General features: G+C 41.8%; 1 protein-coding gene across 4 annotated transcripts in view; it reads right to left on the reverse strand.

Annotated features, from left to right (window-relative positions):
- LOC134621347 (nck-associated protein 5-like) overlaps positions 1 to 18,072 on the reverse strand; it is a 182,878-nt gene that overhangs the window by 12,611 nt on the left and 152,195 nt on the right. For all 4 annotated transcript variants that reach the window (XM_063467798.1, XM_063467799.1, XM_063467800.1 and 1 more), the window contains 5 exons: positions 14,295 to 17,899; positions 13,595 to 13,700; positions 11,300 to 11,387; positions 4,828 to 5,145; positions 1,143 to 1,264 (listed from right to left, as the gene is read on the reverse strand). In XM_063467798.1, coding sequence (XP_063323868.1) covers positions 1,143 to 1,264; positions 4,828 to 5,145; positions 11,300 to 11,387; positions 13,595 to 13,700; positions 14,295 to 17,899 — 4,239 coding nt within the window. The remainder of the gene's footprint in view (positions 1 to 1,142; positions 1,265 to 4,827; positions 5,146 to 11,299; positions 11,388 to 13,594; positions 13,701 to 14,294; positions 17,900 to 18,072) is intronic.

Raw genomic sequence — 18,072 nt, forward strand, 5'->3', positions numbered from 1 at the left:
TGTGCTTGGGGAGTAACCTCCGTTTGATTGCTTTGGTCTCTAGTGGTTGCTGCAGTTGCCAACTAGTCTGCAAGCACTCCTCAACTACTTGCTAAATGGTAGTGAAACTGTGAAAGGTGTGACACAAACCAGAAACAGAGACTATTAACCGTCAAATAAAAAGCCTTCTGAAACGTAAGTGAGGAGAATACGCATTTTTCACTCATGACTGGAGGTTGCCACGAGGTTGCAGACCAGTCTCTGGGCCTGTGTGATCTTACCTGCTGAGGAGAGTAAAGTCTACAGTACTTCTGGGTTACTCTTTTTCTTTTCATTTTCTTCCTGTGCACCTTGGACATGGACTAACTGCAGAAACATCTGATCCTAAACACACTTTAACCAGTGAAGTGATGGTGTGAGTATCTGTACACTGCACATCATGCTGTAGATATTGGCCAGATTTCATTGATCTCAATGGGACTTACTGGTTAAATAAAGGTAATAATTAGCTTGTGCATGTTGGTTATGTTGTCAGATCGGAGTATATCCTACCGGACTTCTACATCTGAATGTATTCTCCTCTACCACATAATCAGCAACAAGCTAATTAATCCCCTTTGGAGTGACAGTTTCAGCTGACCTAAAAGATGGCACTGATGCTGTGTAGCTGCAGCACGGCCATCATTATTCTTCTCAACACACGCACACTGCATTTCACTGGGATGCAGTTATTGTCTCCTTTCAACTATATATTCAAAATAAAGTGAATACTTCCATGAAGAAAAGGCTGTCTTTTCTGCCATCTCACTAGCTTAGCAGCGCTGAAGAAACGCATTAAAAAACTGTAACTGCTTAATTCAAAAGTAATTAACTGCAACAAAAACAGATATTTCTAAGAAGCTCCTTCACAACACGTTACCCCCAACAGTTGGTAAGTATACAGCCTCCCTGGTGACATTAGTGGGAAAAATGTTAGTGTGTGGCCACCACTTTATTACCTCATTACTCAAAAACAAGCAAAGACCATTTTCAACTCTGCAGCTAATGAAAGAATTTCATCTTTGAAACTGTGTAAAGTTTGAGACAGTGTCTGGGTATCTCTAGAGTCCCTTTAAGAACCACAAATATGTCAACTTTGACTAAGTGTAATGTAAACGACTTACGCCCGGCATATCATGGTCCTTGGATTTCATCTTCCTCTCTGCTTCTGTCTCTTTGTCCTCCGTGGAACCTGAGATGTTGCTGCGTGGGGCACAAAAACTCAACCTCTTTGTCTGGATTGCATCTAGAAATCGAGGGATATAAAAGAGAAATGAGGCAGGAGGTTTATAACAAACATGACAAGACGGTGATGAAGGTGATGAAAGTGATGTGGCGAACAATGACCACTGAATTTTACAACAAGATCCGAACTAACATATGACCAAGTGGATTACCTGTGCAAACAGAGCGTGGAATATCCACTGGCAACTAGATACACGCATGATTTTTGAGTATTTGAAAAGTCATTAAATTATAAGTGATCAAATAGGTTATGCAACTACTTTTTCTCTTAAAATTTATATATTTGCTGTGCTAATCGATGTGCCTGATAGGGTGTAATGTGCCACTGCTGCCAAAAAGTGGTAATAATTCAACTAGAGGCTGTTCAGCAACAATACAGAAGCGGAATGGGTTGCTAGCCAGCTAGATGCTACTGCACAAACAGGAGAAACAGCTATAAAGCTAGCAAGTCAGAAGTCTACCACCACAGTCATTTGAGGAACAGTCAAATACTTCAGAGCGACAATCAAAAAGAACTTTTACTTATAAACTAGAAACTGCAACATATTTGGATGTAGGGCAGATAGACGTGGGAGTGGAGCAGGGAAAGACCACTGTAACTCTCGTGGCAATTTCTCCTTGAGCTGACAGGCTGATGAAACACGGGATGAGTACATCTTGTACATCCATTCAGTCGAAACCCATCCAGCTGGCTACAAACCCATTTCCCATTCGCATATCTGAATGAAACATTAACAGCGTCCACCCTGTGACTGCTCCATCCACGACTCCTGGCAGCCAACAGAACAGCTTTCAGCTGTCGTCCCCAAATGACGTCGGGCCGTCTTATTATCACTCTACCCAGTGCTGTCAGACGCCAGTTTAATTGTCTTGCATTCAGAAACCTCTCTTTCAGCTGCATTACAATAACGGGCTGCTTTTGGCTCGTGTTCTGTCTCCATCTGAGAAATCTGCATGGAGATCATAAAAGTCCTTTCCCCTTCTTCCTCTCATCCATTACGAAACAAACAATGTGACAGATGTTCTGTCTGTTCAGGTATCCTTTACTTTTTTTGATTTTTTTATAATGATGAAGGAAAGGACAAAGAGGTAAAACCTGTGATAAAGACGCACAGCTTACTGTTAAGGCTCTCCTAATCAACTTGTTTCACAGGGAAGACTCAACAGGAGCCACTTTATGTTTGCAGTTATGCCTCAGATTCCTGCCTCTGCAGTGCCACCGCAGCACTGGGGTGAACGAGATGCCGCCTAATGTCTTGTAAGCATAAATCTCCGGGTGTGAGCGCTCATCCCTGCATGTTATTGTAGTTTAATTAGCCATCTGATTGCATGCTACCCTCCGCAGTTCTGCCGTGCATCACGGCCGACGCCGAGGCAGAAGGTGCTTTATGATCTATGGCTGCAGTGACGCGCCTATCTAATTGCATTTGTTGGTTTTCCTCGGGGCATGGGAGTGTATGGCTTTCTACTATTTCAACTGAGTATCAGATGTCAGTGTTGATGCATTAGTCTCTGAATTAGCTGAACAAACAAGGTTCTTCTTTTAATCAGAGTTCAATAAACCAAACGGCTTCCTCTTGTCTGCTCCTCGGGAGCCCTTGAGCAGTCAGGAGGAAAATGCATTAACATAAAGTACAGTGACATTCAATACTTCACTTAACTTCCTGAAAGGTAAATAAGCTGTCTGAGGCTTTCAAGCCTAGTCTTTTTGTCCATCAAACATGATAACGGTAACGTTTACAGGCATGGATTTAAATTTATTTCCACTGTGACCTCGATGGAAAACATGAGTAGCCTGAAAAGACCAATGAAAAGCACTGTTCTTTCTATTGTGGTGCCACATCCTGGCAGCTCTGATGCTCTTCAAGTTAATTTAAAGAAAAAAAGTGCTGTACAAAGCTAACAGTACAAAGCACTGATGAGTATCAGTGATATATTAGATTAATAAAGCCAGACATCTATTATCTGTAAGATATAAATGAGGCTGGCACCTTTGCTTTGATTTATGAAGCACTGCAAGTTGTAAATGTAATGCTTATACAAGTGAATGCACAAGCTAGGGTGACTACAGGTAGACATACTGCAGAAAATCATCAACCATCACTTGAAACATTGAAGGAAAATCTTCAGAAGTGAAACTGCTGTCATTGTAGTGGATTTGTTCATTTGGCCTGAAAGGCAGATTAACTATGAATCAAATATTCATCCAAGAGATTCACAAACTAGCCAGCCATATTTACTTGACTGATATTTTGGTTAGGTGTTTAATCCAATACCGATGCACTCATGTCAGTGTAACAACACGATTAGTTGGGTGTATTCTCCACTTTGACTGTTTCAAAGCAAACAGTTGGCCTTTTTGGGCAATCGCCATCTCTGCTGTTTCAAAAAAATCTTCCACAGATTTCCATTCAGGACTACAACCTCATTCCATTTAGGAAAAATTGGTGGGTGCCCAATGTTTGCATTGATTTTTTTCTTTTACATTTGGTGACCGAATGCAAGGAGTTAGCAGCAACCAACTGGTTCCCCAGAGGTTGATCGTGCAATGCCCTCAACTTCTAAGGAAACAGTTTCAATCACAAGACGATTAAACAGGTTGCTTATTGGAAGGCAACCTGTTTCCAAACAATCAGAGACCAGCTCTGGATGACTGCAATTGCTCTCAGCAAAAGTTTGTAAGTAACTGCTGTCTAATTTATGCAACTCCCATCATGTTGCAGTCAATCTGATTCACTCTAGGGCTGTGCGATATGACCAAAATCTCATATCCCGATGTTAAGACATCTATCGTCCGATAACGATATAAATCACAAAAATGTAACATTTTCTGTAAATTCTGTGAATCTCGGGCAGCTCGACTTGCGTGAAGTGTTTCCAGCTGGGCGTCGCGTACCTGGAGTCGAGTGTTTCAACTGATGCATGAAACTATACATTTTTAGACATAGGTTGTAACGGCCGCGTTTCCTTTGTGAGTACTTATTACACAGCGTGCTGCGGGGAAAAGCCTGTTCTAACGTTTGAGTCTAAGGTTTATTTTTTAGCACCTCACATGATTCAGTTTATTTTGAAAAGTCTCAACAGGATCTTGAGCTTTATTGTGAAAGGTTTATGTGGAACAAGCGGACACGCGGTGGTTTTGCCGTCGTTGTTGCTAACGACAACGCATAAAAACAAGCGCTTGTCTGTCTGTAGTGTGGTTATATTAAATATAAGAGAAAGAGAGAACTTTAAGAAATTAATATAGCCACTATACAGTGACCATCAAAATAATGAAAAAATATTGCCGTAAACAGTTTATTTTGCGACACCACGAAACAAACGATAGCGTAAAATGAAACGATTGACGTTTTTATATCGTCATCCGATATATATCGTTATATCGAACAGCCCTAATTCACTCTACACCAGTGAGTACAACTTGTGTGCGATGCCATAGGGGACTCGACTCAACGGGTTGCCATTCCACTTAAAATGACCGGTCAATACTATAAAGGGTCTACAAACAGGAAAAAGAAGGCTATGTTGTGAGGCATTTGTTTACAGTTAATATTCCTGTCTTACCTGAGGATGCTAATTTGGGCAGGCGGCTCTGGGTGTCCCGGGCGTTGTCGTTGCTGCAGGTCACAGTGGGGTCAGACAGGGAGTGACCCATGCTCATAGAGACATGCGGGTGGGGTTTTGAAAGGGAAGGCACTTTCACATCAGGTTGTGAGGGGTCAGGGTGAGAAGAGGGAGGCTCCCGATCGAGCTCAGAGGAGGTCACCCCCTCGGGGCTGGATTCAGATTTAGGGATATGGCGACCGCTGGCCCGGGTGACAGAATCGGGGAGAGGGAAGGTGCCGATGCCACTGTCCAGGGTTCTCATCTGACAGCCGAAGCCTAAAGTGACAGGGAGAGGAGTGTGACGTCTGGGAGAAGCAGGAGACAACGACACAGGAAAAGAAAAGGAGGACCTGGATTTACATGCAGCGGAAAGGGTTGTGTGTAAACAAGGAATCTGTAGCAGGTTCAAAACACAATGTAAATGGAAAAAGAGAGAAAACAAAACATTTTAAACTGACACAGTACTTTTTGGAAGCTCCTTTCTGATGCCCATTTGTAGTTATCACAATGGTGAGAGGCACACAGTTCTCATATAGTACACAGTACACAAGAAACACCTGCTGCCAGCAATTCTGAACTAAATACACGATTGAGCTGCAACCCGAGGACATGCTCCTTGGATTCATCAGAGTGCACGCTGGGTTGTAATCAGGCGATGTGACAGCGAGTAGGAACAGATGGATGTCGTTTAGAAACCACAGTTTGCAGAGCCTTGACTCAGGCTGGAACAGATGGATGGCCATTCAGCACAGCACAGGTCCTTGTAACTGTGAACGGTAATGGCCAACAGTTACATCGGCTAATTATTAGTGGTTTGCAACTTTTTGCTGAGTTACACTGAAAACCACTGAGGATTAATTAGCTTTCTTACCAGGGACCTGTTATTCTTTTTCTTGTTTTCAGCTGTGTATACTGTTCCAATGGTGGAAGCTCATATTAAACATTGCCAGAGTTTTGCATAATGAGATAAAAGTACGTCAAAGTAATTCTTGGGTCAAAAAGATTCAGATTAATTTACAGCACTGGGAAAAGCCTTGAGCCACCCCCACTTCTTTCTATTTTGCAAGGAAAATGGGAAATAGATGCAGTGATGTAATGAAGCATGTGTAAACATACATGTAAATACAGCATATAAAGCAAAACCATAATTTGTAGAATTCTAACGAGCTTGAAAGTCGGAATTTGGTATGACCAAGTTTTTACTTAATATCTCTTTGGGAATCACCTGGTGCAAAAATACCATACTAGTACAGTTATCTTTGGTATTTTTCATAGATTGTACTTAAGAAATGGGAAAACAATGTGTTTTTGTGACAGGCTGCTAATAACAAAGTTAAAAATTAAAATAGGCTCTTCACTAAGATGTCTGTTATATACAAAAACAAAACTGGTTCATCCATTGAGTTAGGAGTCTTTTTATGCTTGAATAATTTATAGGTCAGAGTTAAGTGGCTTAACAAACAAAGCCATTCCTTTTAAAATGGTTGGGAACAAGTTCTGGACTGACAGTGAGTGAAAAAGAAGCCAATGTCTAAAGAAACACTTTGAAAGACCTTCAGAAAGTCTGGAGAACTATTGCTCAAGTCTGGTTCCTTGGACACAAGAAAGATGAGAAGTATGATCGGAGATACTGGAGTGCAAACCTCCTAAAAAGTTGTCTGAAGTAAAAAACAGTGGAAGTTCAAGACTTTTTCATCAGTTCTGCATCTCCAAGTATTGGTTGTTAAAAACTCTTAAAGCGAACCTGAAGGCTTTCTTTTCTTCAGTCTCTCAGAAATGCGTAGATATTTAGAGATTCTGCCTCTCAGTGTTACTAAAGCTTAAAGGGTTTCTTTCAACGCTGTTGTGCTTCACAGTGAGCTTTAAAAAGAATTTGCAAGTACTTCATCGAGCATACTTCAGAATTAGTTTACCGCTAGAAAGAAAAACAGAAAACAATATTTACACTTAGATGTGAAGCTCATACCATCTATCCATTTTCTCTTTGGACATTTTTCTAGCAAGGATGCCAAGTACATTACTTAAATGTACATTACCTAAATTTAAAAGCATTGCCAATAGATGCACAAAGTAGGGGAATATTTGAGCGAGTTTTTGAGAAGAAAAATCGGTGCAAGTCGCCAACTTTCAGCAGATTTCGCAACATACTGTGAAAACGAGTCCTTATATAAGTGTTTGGATGTACAGATACACCATGTTCATTGCACAGATGGCCTGTTAGTTGCAAATGTATCTGCTATCAGGCCCTCGAGGACACTTACATGTACTGGAATAAACAGAAATGCTGATCTCAGTGCATGTCATAGCCTCCGTATGCACATGGATGTTTACTTGTATATGGGAGCGAAAGGCGGAGAGAGCCATAGATTACACGGCTGTGTAATTGAATGCCAAGCCTGGCAGTTCAAAATGCCCTCTATAACCAAACTATAACAAGGTCCACAGTAATTCTACCCAGAGGGAACAACAACTGGACATAATCTAGTTTTTCATGAGCTCCCTATCACTTCTGTATACAACCTCCAGGGTTTGAGCAGAGAGAGTTGCCTTATTGATACCTCCTCTGCGTGGAAATGGGTTTATTCGACAAAGAAAAACACAACAGAAATTGTAAGGCTGGATTAATACAACAGAGTGTACTATCTCTTTTGTTGCTGGAGCAAACATCCAGTTGAAATTATTCCTCGTTGTCTGAAGAATACAGTCTTTTTCTGTTATTTTGTGCTTTCGTGCTTGTTAAAAATGTTTTAAAAAGGCAGCGCCATTTTCTAAAAACAAAAGTCTACAAAGTAAGTTTTGAACACCACACACATCAGCACCTGGTGAAGTAATAGCTGAATTATTAGTATTGATCAACAGTGCCATCAAACCTCTGCAGACGTATTAGAGTCATTTTGAGCTCCGGGTCAGTCAAAACGTTATTTATTGTCCCTTTATGAGGAAAAAAAAACCTGCCTTGAGGGAAATTCTTCTAATGCACAGTACAATAACTGACCAGTGTGGAGTGAACCTCCAAGCCCACATTCATAACTCGAGCTGCTTGCATCATAAACCGGCTGGATGTAAACTATTTATATGATATATGATGTGTTTACCTGGCATTAAAGCCTGTGAATGCTGCACTTTGGAGGGACGTGACATTATAGCAGTGCTGAAAAGCAACGAGCAGCCACAGCTGAACCTTTATTAAATATTTAATTCACGCTGTCGGGAAGCGCTTAGTTGGCAGAATGTAAAGAAGGCAGCCTGTTAACCAGAATACAGAGACAATTAACATTTTTATTTTTGGTGACATGGCTCAGACCCATTATTAGTGGCTCAAGCCAAAAGTATTTTGTGATTGATTAGTAGCTTCACAGCTCAATCTGCCAACTCTGTGCTTCTGTGGAGATTATTTCCATCTGCACTCAGCCTTAACAAACACATTCATTTTAATTGTGAGAACTGGCAGATGTATAGATTTTTCACTGTCACCAGCATGCATGTTTTGCATACAAACAGGACTAATTAAGATGCAACCCCAGAGAACAATGGCCAGCTTTTCCATCTAGTTAAAATATATTACATTTGGAGACTAAGACTTTATTACTATTGTTAGTAAACCTTTGAATATTCAGTTTTGTTTTTGCTCCGTTTTGATCTCCACCAACTCCTGGAGGAACTTTCTGACTCTTTAGCATCTAAGTACAGTCCCTGGCCACTTTGTTAGGTACACCTGTTCAATTGCTAATTAATGCAAATATCTAATCTAATAAGTAACGCAACAACTCAGTGCATTTAGATATGTAGACATGATCAAGACGACCTGCTGAAGTTCAAACTGAGCATCAGAATAAGGAAGAAAGTCGAGTTAAGTGAGTTTGAATGTGGCATGGTTGTTGGTCTGAGTATTTCAAAAACATAGACGTTTCTAGAGTTTACAGGGAATGGTATGAAAATAGAAAATATCCAATGTTTGGCAGTTCTCTGGGTAAAAACAGCATGTTGATGCCAGAGGTCAGAGGAGAATAGCCAGACTACTTTCAGCTAATAGGAAAGCAACAGGAAGTACAATAACCAGTCATTATGACCAAGGTATGCAGAAGAGCATCTCAACAGCAGCAGAAGACCACAGTGGGTGCTGCTCCTGTCAGCTAAGAGCAGGAAACTGGGACTACAATTCACACAGGCTCACCAAAACAAGACAATAGATTATTGGATGTTTTGTTGTCTGATCAGTCTCGATTTCTGCCACGCCATTCAGAATTTGGTGTAAACAAAATGGAAAACTTTGGGCTCTAAGTACCAACTGAGCTTGAACGTGTCCATCCTTTTAAAACCACAGTGCACCTATCTTCTGATGAATGCAGGATAACACACTGTGTCACAAAACTCAGATAATCTCAACTTGTTGAATCTATGCCATGAAGAATTAAGACTGATCAGAAGGCAAAAGGGGGTCTAACCCAATACTAGAATTTACAAAACCACCACTCTGAGCAGTCGTTGGCGAGCCAACTTTCATAAAAGTCCACTGCTGGAACTCACCCCAGATGGGACTTTAACCCACAATCCCAAAATCCCTAGCATAGGAAACTAGTGCCTTATCCATTAGGCCACTGGGGTGTGCACACTGTAATAATGTAACAAAAACATTTTGTTCAGTGTACAGCCGGTACATTGTGGCTTATTTATTTAAGCTGTCTGTGCTAGCAGCAGCAATCAAAGATTCTTATCCTTTCAGGAGCATCACAATGGTAAAGTAAGGTATGTCTTTAAACATGGCTTAGTTGTTGTTGGTGCCTTGTTACAAAACTCAAATAAAACTGGTTTCTTGAACATGACAAAAAGTTCACTGTACTCAAATGATTACCACAGTCGCCAGATCTTAAGCAACTAAAGCCCATTCACATCATGGATGTGCAAGCTGACAAATCTGCAGAAACTATGTGACGCTATCATGTCAATATGGGCAGAAAAGTCTGAGGAATGTTGCACCTCGTTGAATCTGTGCCATGAAAAATTGGGTAGCTAATAAAGTGTCCGGTCAGTGTATGTTCACCAGCTGTGTTTGGTGGATAGTTGGTTTTTGGAGGTTTTCATTCTCTGAAAACTCCTACCTATCACAGCTGAAAATGACACAAAAATGCAAAAGTTACATGCTTGAAAAAAGTACCCATAAGGCTTTGCACTGTCTAAAAGGAATCACAGAGTCAGGAATTTCATCACCTTAAGTGACCTCTTTTACACGCAGTACACGCTGTCCTGCAATTCTATTTTTAACATGCATGTACAGGTTGGCCCTCGGGTCTTTTGCATCCTCAGACAGCTGCTCTAAGTGGCAGCTCCAACTCGGCTTCTAAGAAGGACACATTTTTAATGGTTTTCAGCTCCCTGTAGCGTTTCTGAGATTTTAGAATATACTATTTATTTTATTTGAAGTTTTATTTGCGATACTGTTCTTACCTTTACTTCACTCACATCTTTTATTATTTTCGATTTCTTCTCTCTTACAGTTATAGCACATATAAAGCACAACAGCTATTAGGGCACGAAATGGTTTGATAGTACACCCATCCTAACCATTTGCCATCAGAATAAGCCATTTTATTTACATTTTTAGTGTTCTCCCAAGTTTTGGCAATGAAGGAACAAATAAAATAATGATTCTGACTGATCTGCACACCCCTCTTTTCCCTCCGAAACACAATGGCTGGGGTTATAACCCATCTAATTTATTTTAATAAAACTAAGAGAAAAAACAAAATCGCTACCCTGCTATCAGCAAATCTAAATTCACACCTGCAATAGAGCTACATTTCAAGAAGCATGCCATTATGTACTTTGAGATGAATCTGTGAAACAATTTGTCAATAACCTCGGTGAGTGACAGCCGAGTAACGAACACGGTGCACTCCACATCCAGTAAACAGCACCTACACCCCCTCCTTCCCTTCACCGAGCTACAATCTACAATGTAAGTTTGTCGCTCTGCAGTAATAACAGTCATCATCTCATCTCACAATTGTTTGATGCATTTATTTTTTCACTTCTTTAGCTGCTCAGGCATTGTGAAACATCACCCGGCTGCACATCAATCACCTGAACAGACTGTCAACGTGCCGTTTGCAACCGCTGCTATTTCCCCACAGTAATGGTGAGTCTGGCAGTGAGGGGAATCAGTTGGCGACGGAATTGAGTTGTCAGTCACATCAGGAAATCACAACTGTAAAAATGTGTTAATGCTTTGTTGCACCGGTTGATTTTTGACAGGTTTAAGTCAAATGAAAACCTGTACTCAGTGAGATAAACACTTGCAGATAGAGTATGAAACCCAGAGAAGAGAAGACGTGAAGTTTAGGCAAAGTAACAACTCAAATCAGAGAAGAGGAAAGATATTGTTCATTTAAACTGACTTTAGCGAAAGCTGAAAAGTAACTCACAGACTCACCTAACATGTGGTCTTGACAAGCTGCGTCTGGGATGTGTCCCTCTACATTTTCAGCCTTTAGGTTGATCTTCTCTGTCATTATGAGGGTCTAGAAAAATGAACAAACTCCATGTTAGTGATAAAGTTATGACGTAAAGCAGAGATTTTAAACCTTTTTTCTGACACACCCTTAAAGGTTTGTCAGATAGACCTGAGAACACCTTCACCATCCCCACTTTTCAAGTTCAAACACGTTTATTTGAACTTATTTTAAACTGGAAACACTTTCAGCTTAGTAACCAATCATAGCAATTAAATTCCGTCACACCACAGTACAAATAGGACAGAAACCTTCTTGCTTGAAAAGAGAAAATCAGTGGTTGCTCAGTAACTGCCCTGAATTTTTTCACATTGGTCAACTGATTGCAAGACGTTGCAGCAACCGCTCTCCAAACAATCATAGTCTAGCTCAGATTCCCTGCAATCACTCTCAGACAGATTGGCATACATTTACTGGGAGTGATGCACGTGCTTCGAATAATTTTAGTATAGTATGACTAGTATAACTGCAGCATTAGTGAAATATCTCAACTGCTGATCCATAACTATTAGCTTACTGACAGCTTGTTCATCTATTCTTATTTTGCTAATAATTTCATCTGGCATTTAATACTTTAATCTAAAATATTTAACATTGTTTACTAATTTCTTCAACCATATTTAGCAGGAACTGTTTTTAACTGCTAGCTAAACCAGTAATTATTAACGCTCTGCTTTTTCCACATCATTTAAGCAAGTCGTTTCAACTGCCTATCTATTATAATTATCTAACAATTTCAACCAGTATGTTAAACTTAGTATTCATAACTATTTCACACGTTTTTCTATATTTTCTACATGTAAAAAAGTATTTTAAATAATTTTTTAGCTAACAATTCAAACTGGTAGTAATACATTAAATGTTTGATTCATATTTTTAGCTAGCTTGTGTAATGGTTTAAGCTAGTTTTAGCTAGATGGTGCAAGTTTTATTGCTCTTTCATTTCTTCATCTAAATTTTTATTTGATAGGTACGCTGTTAGGTCATAATTTCTCCCTTTCTAACCCTAATTTTAGCGAGCTACTGTGACTTTTCAGCAAACATTTCTCTTGCTTATGCCAACATTCATCCAGGTATTTTTCATTACTTATGCAATCCAAATCCCTATGCATGTTTATAGTTACATTTATATTGCTTATCAATTAATTATTTTTTTCTTTCAGATGAGTTGAGCAAAGCTGTCCACATACCCCAGGATACTTTCTGGATATATTAGACAGTATAGATGCAGCTTTGTTTGTATAAGCTGTTAACATTTATCAATTTAAAAGGCTTTATTTTAGGTAATTTGCAAAAGAAAATTGTGAATGAAAAGGATCGGTTAAACCGATTCATGTACTATAAGACATTCAAGAGGTCTGGACAAGCTTCTGGCTTTGTGAAATGTGTTGAAAGTTTTGTTCAGAGAGAAGTAAGGTAATTGTCACAGACTTTCTGCCTTACTTTAATTAGGTTATTTTAAAAATGTGGTTTTGGGGGTGGTGTAAAAGGAGCTTGTAGGTCATAAAGTGTGGCTCTTTTGTTGTATTTCTGTGGGGAGAAGATAGACGGAAAGCTTGGAGGATGGTATTAAATGGCTCTTTTGTCAAATTGAGTGCCTGCGATAAGGGGCTCCTCCATGTTATCAAAATTTCACATCATCTGGATTAAATTTCCTACATTATGCTTTCCCCCTGTTCAGACTGCTCCTTTCAGTTTCTTTTATTATTGCTGTCTCCCTTCTTTCAGTCTCTCTCAAGCTCTCAGGCTCTCCGTCATATTTTGGCATTTTGACTGACAGGTAATAAAGAATAAACCCACAAGGTCATGATTTTAGCATTTTGCTTACAAAGTGCACTGATATGATTTACAGAATCAAACAGCTGATAGGAGCCTAATTTAAGTCTGTACTACATCCACAGCCTGATGGCTGCCTCTATGCGAGATATAGCTTAAAAACCTTCAGCCTTGTGGAGACAACAACAACACAGGATTGGGTTTGATAATAAAAAAAGTAGGCGATGAATTGTAGGCTGAGTCAGAACACAATGCGAATCAATATTGAGCCTTCAGGGGATGTGATGGTGAAGAGGCAGAGGTGTTGTGGATCTGTTTGTGAACATGTTCATACTGTACAAGTGTGAAAACCTATGGGAATTTTGCACGTATGCGTGCACTGCAAACAAGCTTGCCCCAAAAACTGTAACAAAGTCCGCAGTGCATGTTTGTCCACTTACAGCAGTATCTGAACAGATCTCCATATCTCCCTTCGTTTCGCTGTGTTTCTTGGGCGTGGAGATCCCAGGCGGCGATGTGGCCACGGAGTTGCCCTTCACAGCGGTCCTGTGAGGAAATAAGATTTGATCTGTTTTTCATGTCTGTGTGCCGAGTACTTCTTTTATCAACTCGCCAGGTAGAAAGCGAGACTGCTGATAAATTGCGTTGACCCACTCTTTCGCTTCATGAACGCGCAGGTAAACACATGTGTACACGCACACAGACACACACGGAAATGTCATCGCATGGTTAACAACCTGCATGAAGTGGTACCTCACAAGTTTTGAAGGATAAAAATCTGTCAGCTGGGTTTTTGAAAAGGAAAATGAGCAAAGAGAGTAGATGACTGTGGCTTAAACACACAATAATCCTGAGTGTTGCTGACTATGTGTCTGATCCACAAACTGTTTATGCTCACTAGTGAAGAGTCACACCTCAAACAGACAGCTGCTGTTTGTGTTTCTCTGAACACACAAGCTTAATGTAGGGATTGCTCATGTTTAATGTAATAGAGCTACTACTTTGCTTCTGAAGCGTTGATTCACTTGGTAGAAAGGCATCTCTGAGAAAGCTCGGTGACAGGAAATAATCAGCACAGCATCCGATCAATTAGGATAATAATTCTTGATTTTCTTAATGACAAAGGTGTTGCTAACTCACCTGCCAAGAAGCTCTTTCACGAACTGGTCTTTTCCAATAAAGGCCGTCGTGCACTGGATCTGACTGGCAATCTGACCCATCTGATTGTTGCAGTGGTCCATAATGGAGCTAAGCTTGTTGTTCATCTCAGACAGACCCTGCACCTCCTGGCTTTCTTTCTGCTGATTATCATTTTTCTTCTTATCCTTCTTCTTGTCAGACTTCATCTGTTTGCCTCCAAGAACTGATCCGATCTTCAGCTCTTTCTTCTCCTCTTTTCCCTTGGGAGAGTCGGCTTTTTTACTACTCAGAGCTGGAAGTTTGCTCTTACGGAGGCCGAACCAGTTTGCCAGAGAGGGACCCGTCTTCTGTTTGGCCTCGGTGGCAGCGACCTTCTCCTGTTCTTGACATTTCTGCACATTCTCCTCAATTCCCATCATGACTTTCTCTTCAATAGTGGTGACTGTTGGGCTGATTTTTTTCTCCTCCATATCTGGGTGTTTGTTTGGGGAGTCCGCCTGGGTTTTGCCTTCCCTGCTGAAGTCTGGCTCATTAGGGAATGCTGCTTTGTCTTCTGTCTCTCTAACTGGATTTTCCAAGCTGTAGACACAAGAGGACGGAGGATGAAACTGTGGATGAGAGGCAACCTTCGATGGCTTACGGATGTTTAAACCAGTCCTATCACTGATGGGTAAACTACGAACCACTTTGTGAGAAGGTGACATGACTGCCTCCCCCTTCCCTGTGCCCTGTGACCCCTCAACTTTAGAACCCGATTTGAAAGCTCTCTCAGGGAGGATGCCGTGACTATTTGACCCTGTCATGCCTCCATAGTGGCTAAGTCTTGTCCTTGGGGAATGAACAGGGCTCTCTGCTAACCCAGCACAGGCCGCCTCTAAGGAACTCTGTCTCGACAGAGAGTTCCCCCTTTCACCTGAGTTGGTAATGATCTGAGTTCTGATTTTTCCCGGCCCATCTAAGGAATTGATGCTTGGTTTTTCAATGTAGTTGGTGCTGAAACTCTGGCTACGAGCTTTTGCCCCGTTCATCCCTAACGCTGGCTTTAAATGAGGTTTGACAGCAATAGATATGGATCTGCCAAAAAGCTGACTACTCCTTTTCCCATTATCGCAAACACCCCCTTCCTCTGGCAGCACAGGAGCTTGTAATTCTTCTTCCAGTAACCTACACTGGACTTCACCTTTCCCCTCTGTAACAGACATCTTGGATGGCGAATCAATATTGTACTCTGTCTGCAAGTTGTCACACTGGGCAGAAGCATTTGAAGTCACAGTCTCCTTGGAGACTGAGTTGATATGATCTTTCTCTTGTTTGCCTGGTATAGAGGGACTATTTTTATGGCTAGGAGGAGACTTTAAAAATGCCTTAAAGCCCATTGGGATGCGAGTCTTTGAGGCTTTTTCTGCTAGGTTAGGGGACATAATAATAGAGCCGTCTAAAGCTTTGCCAGTTTGTGGCTCTGCCTGACCTTGAGGTGTGTCCTGAAGTGAAACAGGTAAACTAATAGAGGTCTTCTGCACTGACTGATGGACATTTTCATTAGCAGATCCTTTTTTGCTTGCAGGTGAGTTCTGAAATGAGGACCCTCTGAGGGCACTGTAGGGAGGAGGGACATTCTTTGAGGTTTTAGGTGCAGTTTCAGGTTCTCGAGCACACCCTGAGTTTGCAGAAGGGAGGTAGTCTTTCGTGGTCATCCGCTTGGAAGCGCCTTTAGCAGGTGTCTTAGTCATGGCAGGGGACTTTTGAAGGTGCTGACTGGTTTTGTCAACCAGTTTCTGAGGTGCAAGTGCAGTCCCGTAGCCTGCATCCAAGTCTAAACAGTCTTTATCCTTGATGGGTAGCGTTGATTGCATATTTGGTAAAAGTGAGGTGTGGTAACTTGGGGGTGGGCCCCTCACAGTGGTTGGTGTGGATGGTTGAGTCACCCCTGTTTTATGTGCTTGAGGCGACCCCTCGTAATTTGGTCTGATCAGTAAAGAGGTGGTGCGGCCCGGGGGAGGGGGAGGAGAGGGGGACCTGAGTTTATTTTTGCTGTTTTCACAGTGTTTGTCTCTGGTTGGCTGTTCGCCATTGTCAGCATACTCCAGGTGTCTCCTTGAGAGGTGAGGGGAACTCGATGAGGCGCCCTTATCCCATTCGGCCCTGCTGGGGAGCTTTGAGTTCACCGCTTTTGGGCTTTGAATACAGGTTCCTGGTGTCTTGATGAATCTTGACATTTTAACTGTCGGAGAGGAGGGGGATTTCTCCTGCCCAGGGGGTCCTGAGTTCCCGCTGTTACTTGGTTCAGTGGCAGAGCCCTTAGATAATCTCAGTGGGGATCCTGAATGTTTATTACTACCAGGTATCTTTGAACTACTGGACTTGGAACCAGCAGCGTCATTCATGGGAGGGATGGAATGGCCTTTACTAGCTCGGTTGCTTGGTGGTTTGATAAGTTTCCGTTGTGGAGTCAGCTGCATTGATAGCCTCTCTGCACTTCCCTCCCTGCTACTGCTTTGCTCCCTTGGCTTGTGGGTCCTGATCTGATATTCAGATGGCTTCTGTGGAGACTCAAGAACACTGTAGTTTCTTGATTTTGAGGGTTTCTGCTTTGTTGGCTTCTCTTGGGGCACCAGTTCTGTGTAGTCAGGAACTACTTTGCTACCCTGAATGTCTTTTCGAGTCCCAGCAGCTGCTGCAAGTTTCTCTGCACAAAGTTCAATAGGCTCTCCTTCTGCATCGAATATTGCCAACACGCTCTCCTCAGACTGGGTACATTTGGCCACTTTGGGCTCCTTAATCAGGCTGAAAGGCCTGGGTCTTCCATCTGCAGACTGGGTACGAACCTGGTCTCTCCGCAAGCACTGCTGTGTAATCAGCTTGGCAGCATCTCTTGACAACCTCTTCGAGTCCCTCTCAGCTTGCTCTGGTGGCTGGCTAAAGGACATTCGGATGTCATTTGACTCAGACTTTAGCTCCTCCAGATCATCCGCATCAGAGAGACGGGGAACTTCTGGTTCAGTAGGGGTGAGGTGCAGCTTTGATGGTCTCGTAAAAGCTGATATCCGCCCTCCTTCAGGGAGAAGGCTGTTAATAAAACTCATGAGTCTTTCAGGCTGCTCCTTTGAGTCATACCCAGAAGGGTGTTTAGTAGCCACAGGACTTGAGATAGTGTCACCTCCGCTGTCTTGCGTTCCCTCCCAGCTACATAAACTGTCTGAGATGCTGTGTGAGAGCTTCTTACAATGAAACCAGTTGTCCTTGGTGGGGATGTTATCTCTACAACTAGAATGTGCCAGTTCATCATCTGCATCATCAGAATCATAAGCGAACTGCTTTCCCCGAGCAGTTCTCCCCACATGGGTAGGCCTAGACACCCCTTTACTGCTACTCTTGATGCCCAGTGAGTAGATGCCCTCATTGGAGTTCATGCAGTCTTTGTAGCCTGACTTGGAGACCTTGGAGGAACATGAGGAGCTCCTGTGTTTCCTCCTTTGGAGCTTTCTCAGTCCTTCCAGTATGTGGCTCTCCTTACGTCTTGTGGGGATGTGCTCCTCCTGAGCAGCACAGATATTACTAGGGGCTGACGAACCCAAACTCAGCCTCTTCTCCCACGTCAGAGATGACTAAATGGGAAAGAGAAAGGAGGCAGAGTCAGTCTCTGTGTAGTAAGAACACATATTCTTTAGTACGTAAAGCAATACAACTGAGAAAAGAAAATCATAATCTTGGCTTTTGCGTGCAAGCTATTTTTATTCCACCACATATTTTAAATGCTTGGAATAGGATGGTGCAGGAC

This window comes from Pelmatolapia mariae, linkage group LG23 (genome assembly GCF_036321145.2).
Source record: "Pelmatolapia mariae isolate MD_Pm_ZW linkage group LG23, Pm_UMD_F_2, whole genome shotgun sequence".
Taxonomy (NCBI): Eukaryota; Metazoa; Chordata; class Actinopteri; order Cichliformes; family Cichlidae; genus Pelmatolapia; species Pelmatolapia mariae.